The sequence below is a fragment of the Pseudopipra pipra genome, chromosome 15, assembly GCF_036250125.1.
Source record: "Pseudopipra pipra isolate bDixPip1 chromosome 15, bDixPip1.hap1, whole genome shotgun sequence".
Lineage (NCBI taxonomy): Eukaryota > Metazoa > Chordata > Aves > Passeriformes > Pipridae > Pseudopipra > Pseudopipra pipra.
Window position 1 is genome coordinate 839,705 of NC_087563.1, and position 5,086 is coordinate 844,790.

A 5,086-nucleotide genomic window follows, 5' to 3' on the forward strand; every position below is an offset into this window, starting at 1 on the left:
GGCCCCGAGGGCCGGGCGCCCGCGGCAGCTCCGTTGGGGCTGTGCGGCCCCGCACCAGCTTGCGGGATCGCCTCAATCCGATTAGCTCCGCTCCGGGGAGTGGCGGCTCCGCTCGCACCGAGCGGGGACAATCCGATTACGCTGCCCGGGGCCGGGGGTGGCAGCGGGCGGTTCCCCCGGGGGGCTGGGCGTTTAATAGCCGTGTTAATGACCGCCGGGCGGGGTGGGGCTCGTGTCCCTCGATGTCGGGAGCCGGGGAAGGCTCCTCGACGGCCTCGAGCAGGGACGAGCCTCCGCCACTCCCCGGGAAACTGCCGCGGCAGTTTCGCTGCGGCCGCCGGGCCCCGTCGGGGCGGCGCCGGGCCGGACCCCGAGCCCTGTGCGGGGCAGGGGAGGCAGGGGGCGCACGGAAAAGGCACCCCCGACCCGCTTCTGCCGCGGGGGAAGAGCCGCGGGGAGCGCGGCCCGCAAGTGCCACCGGCCGCGGGCGGGCTCCAAGCAGTGCCCGGCAGGTCGGTCCCGCTCGCTGCCGCTGAAACGATTCGGAGCGTTGCGGTAATTGAATCCTAAGGTTTAAAAACTAATCAAGTCCTTCCTGTCACCGCTCCGGCATCCCGGGCTCGCTCTGCCAGGTGCTGATCAAATGCCATTACATTCTATTAACAGGGAAATTCTATTCCCTGTTTTCATTTCCCTTTATAAGAGGGAACTAAGTAAATGCACTGAGCGTTATTTAATTGTTAACGCCTTGAGTCCCGTTCGGCCGTCAGGGACCGGCTGCAAACGCGCTCGGCGGCCGCGCCGGGCTCCACAAATTAAGCCTAAACGGAATCTACCCCTGCAAGGCTCCGGGCGACACCCGGCCCGGCCCCAGGCACCGCCTCGTCCCGCCGCTCCGCGCTGCCGTTGGGGCGGGCGCCTGGCGTGGCCTGGCGGGCCTGGGCAGCCTCAGGGGGCCGGGACCGAGTCCTGCTGCGCAGGGTCGCCTCGGGCGGGCAGCGCGGAGCGGACCGTCGGAGGGTCGCGGCTCCGTCAGGCCGGGGCTGAGCCGGGCCCGTCGGGCGGTGCGGAGCCGTCGGGCGGGGCGGGGCCGGGCCGTGGTCAGTGCTGTGCGGGGCGCTGCGCACTGCAGGGCCGTGGTCGGTGCGGGGCCGTGGTCAGTGCGGGGCGGTGCGCGGTTCAGGGCCGGACCGGGGCCATGGGCGGTGCGGTGCGGGGCCGTGGGCGGTGCGTGCCCACCGGGCGGTGCGGGGCGGTCGCGGTGCACCCCCGACGTGCGGCCCGGCCCGGCCCCCCCGCGCGGGGCCATTGTCCGCGCGCGCTGTGATGTCACGGCGCCCCCGCGCCCGCGCGCGCGGCCGGTGCGGGGCGGCGGCAGCCAATGGGCGTGCGGGGGGCGGGCGGGGCGGCCAATGGCGGCGGCGGGGGCGCACGCGGCGCGGGGCGCGCGGCGGGCGCGGGCGGGGACGGGGCTGCGCGCGCGCCCGCGCGCTCCGCAAAGTTTGGTGTCGCGGCGGGTCCGGGGCCGCGAGCGCAGCGCGAGCGGCGGCGCCTCCAGAGCGGCCACGGCCGAGGATGGACCCGCCGAGGATGGACCCGCCGGGGCCCGCGCAGGGCCAGCACCAGCACGAGCCCATCAGCTTCGGCATCGACCAGATCCTCAACAGCCCCGAGCAGGACAGCGCTCCCCCGCCGCCGCCGCCGCCGCCCCCGCGGGGCCCCGACGGCGCGACCTTCCTGGGCGGCCCCGGCGGCCGCGGCGGCGCGCCCTACCCGGCCCTGCCGGCCCCCTTCCCGGCCATCGCCGCGCCCTTCGAGGACTCGGGATCGTACAGTGTGAACCTCAGCCTGGCGCCGGCCGGCGTGATCCGGGTGCCGGCGCACAGGCCCATCCCCGGGGCCGTGCCGCCGCCCATCTCCAGCGCCATCCCGACCATGCCCGCCGTGCCCAGTCTGGGCAGCCTCAACTTCCCCTGGATGGAGAGCAGCAGGCGCTTCGTCAAGGACAGGTTCACAGGTAAGGCGCCGGGGCGGAGCGGGTGAGCCGGCTCCCGACAAGCAACGAAAGGGCCAATAAAAAATGTAAAACGAAATAATTATAGTAATGCGAATAAGAATAAAAGTAAAGGCGGCCGCTGGATGCTTCCCTCCCCCGCGCTCGGAGCGAGCCGAAAAATCGCTCTCCTCACGGCGTGGATAGCGCGGGGCGCCCCGGGGGGCGGCCGGGCCCCACTCGCCTCCGCAGCCCTTCGACGAGAGGTGGAAGCGGGACCCCGGGGAGCCGCGGTCCCTTCGGGGGCCGGCGGGGCGCGGGCGGCCGGCGGGCAGAGCGGCGGCCCCGGGGGGGCGGCCGGCACCGTGCGGGCGCGGGGCTGATCCCTGTGCTTCCCACCCGGGCAGCGGCGGCGGCGCTGACGCCCTTCACGGTGACCCGGCGGATCGGGCATCCCTACCAGAACCGGACTCCGCCGAAGCGCAAGAAGCCGCGGACATCCTTCTCCCGGGTGCAGATCTGCGAGCTGGAGAAGCGCTTCCATCGGCAGAAGTACCTGGCCTCGGCCGAGCGCGCTGCCCTCGCCAAGTCCCTCAAGATGACGGACGCCCAGGTGAAGACTTGGTTCCAGAACCGGCGCACCAAGTGGCGGTGAGTCCCGCGCCCCCGGAGCCGCCCCGTCCCCCGCCCGCCGCCCCGCGAGCCTGGCCGGGATCGCCCCCGGAGCCGGCTCCCGGCAGCCGAACGGTTGGGGGTAAATTTTTATTATTTTAATACCGTAATTATTATTGTTACTATCTTTATATTTTTCTTTTTTATAGTCCCCCATTCGGAAAACGGGGGATTATTCGTAAAAACGAGGGATTATTCGAAAAAATGGGGAATTGTTCGAAGAAACGGGGAAATAATTCGAAAAAAATCGGGGGAATATTGGGAGAAAACGGGGGAATATTTGGAAACGGTATTGCTGTGAAACACCGGGTTTACAGGCGCTTCCCGCCTCCCGGAGTCGCTCCGTTGGCGGTCGAGCGGCGGCCGCCCGCCCGGTGTTCCCGGCCCCGGTAGGACGCGGCCCCGCTGCCCGCGGGGGATGCGCCGGCCGCCCTGCCTGGGTCCCGCGGCCCCGGGCCCGTCGCTCTCCGCGGGGTCCCGGGCGCGGGCTGAGCGTGTCCCCCGGCAGGCGGCAGACGGCAGAGGAGCGGGAGGCCGAGCGGCAGCAGGCGAGCCGGCTGATGCTGCAGCTGCAGCACGACGCCTTCCAGAAGTCGCTGAACGAGTCGATCCAGCCCGACCCGCTGTGCCTGCACAACTCGTCGCTGTTCGCGCTGCAGAACCTGCAGCCCTGGGAGGAGGAGAGTGCCAAGATCCCCCCGGTCACCTCCCTCGTTTGAGCCCGGCAGCCCGGGCACGCAGCGAACTGGCCCGCGGAGCGCGGCCGGCAGCTCCCCCTGCCCCGGGGCCGCGGTTCCCCCCCGACGGGGCAGGGGGCGGGGGCGGCGAACGGCGCTCACGGGGCTGGGACTGGGACCGACCGGAGCCGCTTCCCCGAGGCCGGCGCGGAGCGGAGCCGCTTGTATATTTGTGTCGATGTTCCACTAGGAAGGGAAATATGTCACTTTTTGTAAGAAGTGTTAATACTTTAATTTATTTATGCATCGAGATTTTGGGCACTACTAATATGGAATTATATAAAACCTCGATTATTTATATCGAAATCTGAACATAGGTATTTTGTGTTGGCTTTGGAACAAAAGGCTATTTTTTTTCCTGTTCTGAGAATAGTGTAAAGAAAAAATACCTCCCTGTCACTTGGCGGAGGGGACTCGGATGAGCCGGTGATGACTCATTAGCTTAGGAAACCCTATTAAACTGAAAAACGGTAGCTCCCATCTGTCCCAGGTGAAGTTAATGTCAGCTGTAATTTATTCACCGTGGTAATAAGGGCTCCTTCCAGGCACCACACGCCGTTCTGTCCTCACCTTCCCAGCCGATGAGCTTTAGCGCCCCGAAACAGCAGTTGCTCCCTGCGCCACCGGCTCTCGAGAAAGCGCCTTATGTTTCATAATAAAGAAGATTTGGGGTTGACACAGACCATGTATAATACTTTATACTTGCCGAGACGTGTAAATAAACGTTTTCTTTAGAAACGCCTCTCCGCTCTCTGACTGCCGCCGCGACGGGGGAGCCGAGCAGAGCCCGCCGGGCCGGGCGCTGCGGGGTGGGCGGCGGAGACGGAGGTGAGAGGCCGGAACGGGGGCGGCGAGAGGACCGGGCAGTGGGCCCGGGGCGGCCGGCGGGCTCGGAGCGGGACCAGGCCGCTGGTACGCGATGCTGCCGGTCCCTCCCCGCGCCGCCGGTGCGGGGGGGAAGCGTCCAGGAGCTGCCCCGGGTTTGGGACACGGTCGGCAACGCCGCGTGGGAGCGAGGGGAGGGAGGGGCGCGGGGCCGCGGCTCCGCCGGTGGAGGCCCCGCCGGGCCCCGGTAATTCTGCCCCGCCGGGCCCCGGTAATTCTGCCCCGCCGGGCCCCGGTAATTCTGCCCCGCCGGGTCCCAGTAATTCTGCCCCGCGGTCCCGCCGCTCCTGCCGGCGGGGCCCGGCGGTTTTCGTTTCGCTGCCTTCACTGCGCGCACCGCGCCGGCAGCGGGACGGCGGCGGCCGCAGCTCCCGGTGCCCGCCCCCAGCACCGGGGTGCGGGGGAATTTTTTAAGAACAACCTCCCGTAGTTCTCGGGCCCGGGTGTCCCGGCCTCCAGCCACGGGGGAAGCTGCAAAACTGACATTTTTAGGAAGCAGCCATGGCCCGTGCGGGTTTCCACCGGCCCTGGGCAGGACCCGGCACGGCCGTGGCCGCGTTTCCTGGTGGAGGACTGGGGGGGCTCTGCCGCTCCCACGGTCACCAGGAGGCTGCAGGAGTGTAACACCGTTCCTGGGCTCGGCGGTCCCGGTCCCGGCTGCGGCACAGGGCGGTTTAGGGCCGGGCGGCCGCACAGAGCGAGGGATGGAGCAAATATTTCCTTGACCAATTCTTTCCTCAGCAGGACCAGAGCACTGGCTCCGGTCGTAGCCGGGGTTTGGTTTGTCGGGGGGAGGCTG

General features: G+C 68.7%; 1 protein-coding gene across 1 annotated transcript; it reads left to right on the forward strand.

The window, feature by feature from the left end:
* Positions 1 to 1,477: 1,477 nt before the first annotated feature.
* On the forward strand, positions 1,478 to 4,140 carry TLX3 (T cell leukemia homeobox 3). Its single transcript, XM_064671397.1, has 3 exons — positions 1,478 to 2,017; positions 2,401 to 2,644; positions 3,174 to 4,140. The coding sequence occupies exons 1-3, from the start codon at positions 1,576 to 1,578 to the stop codon at positions 3,382 to 3,384; spliced, it is 897 nt and encodes a 298-aa protein (XP_064527467.1). The 5' UTR covers positions 1,478 to 1,575; the 3' UTR covers positions 3,385 to 4,140.
* The last annotated feature ends 946 nt before the right edge of the window (positions 4,141 to 5,086 follow it).

Bases quoted from the DNA above. Each gene is read 5' to 3' on its own strand.
- TLX3 (XM_064671397.1), top strand. From the start codon at position 1,576: ATGGACCCGCCGAGGATGGACCCGCCGGGGCCCGCGCAGGGCCAGCAC. The intron at 2,018-2,400 runs GTAAGGCGCCGG...CCACCCGGGCAG, and splicing joins CGTCAAGGACAGGTTCACAG to CGGCGGCGGCGCTGACGCCC. The intron at 2,645-3,173 runs GTGAGTCCCGCG...GTCCCCCGGCAG, and splicing joins AACCGGCGCACCAAGTGGCG to GCGGCAGACGGCAGAGGAGC.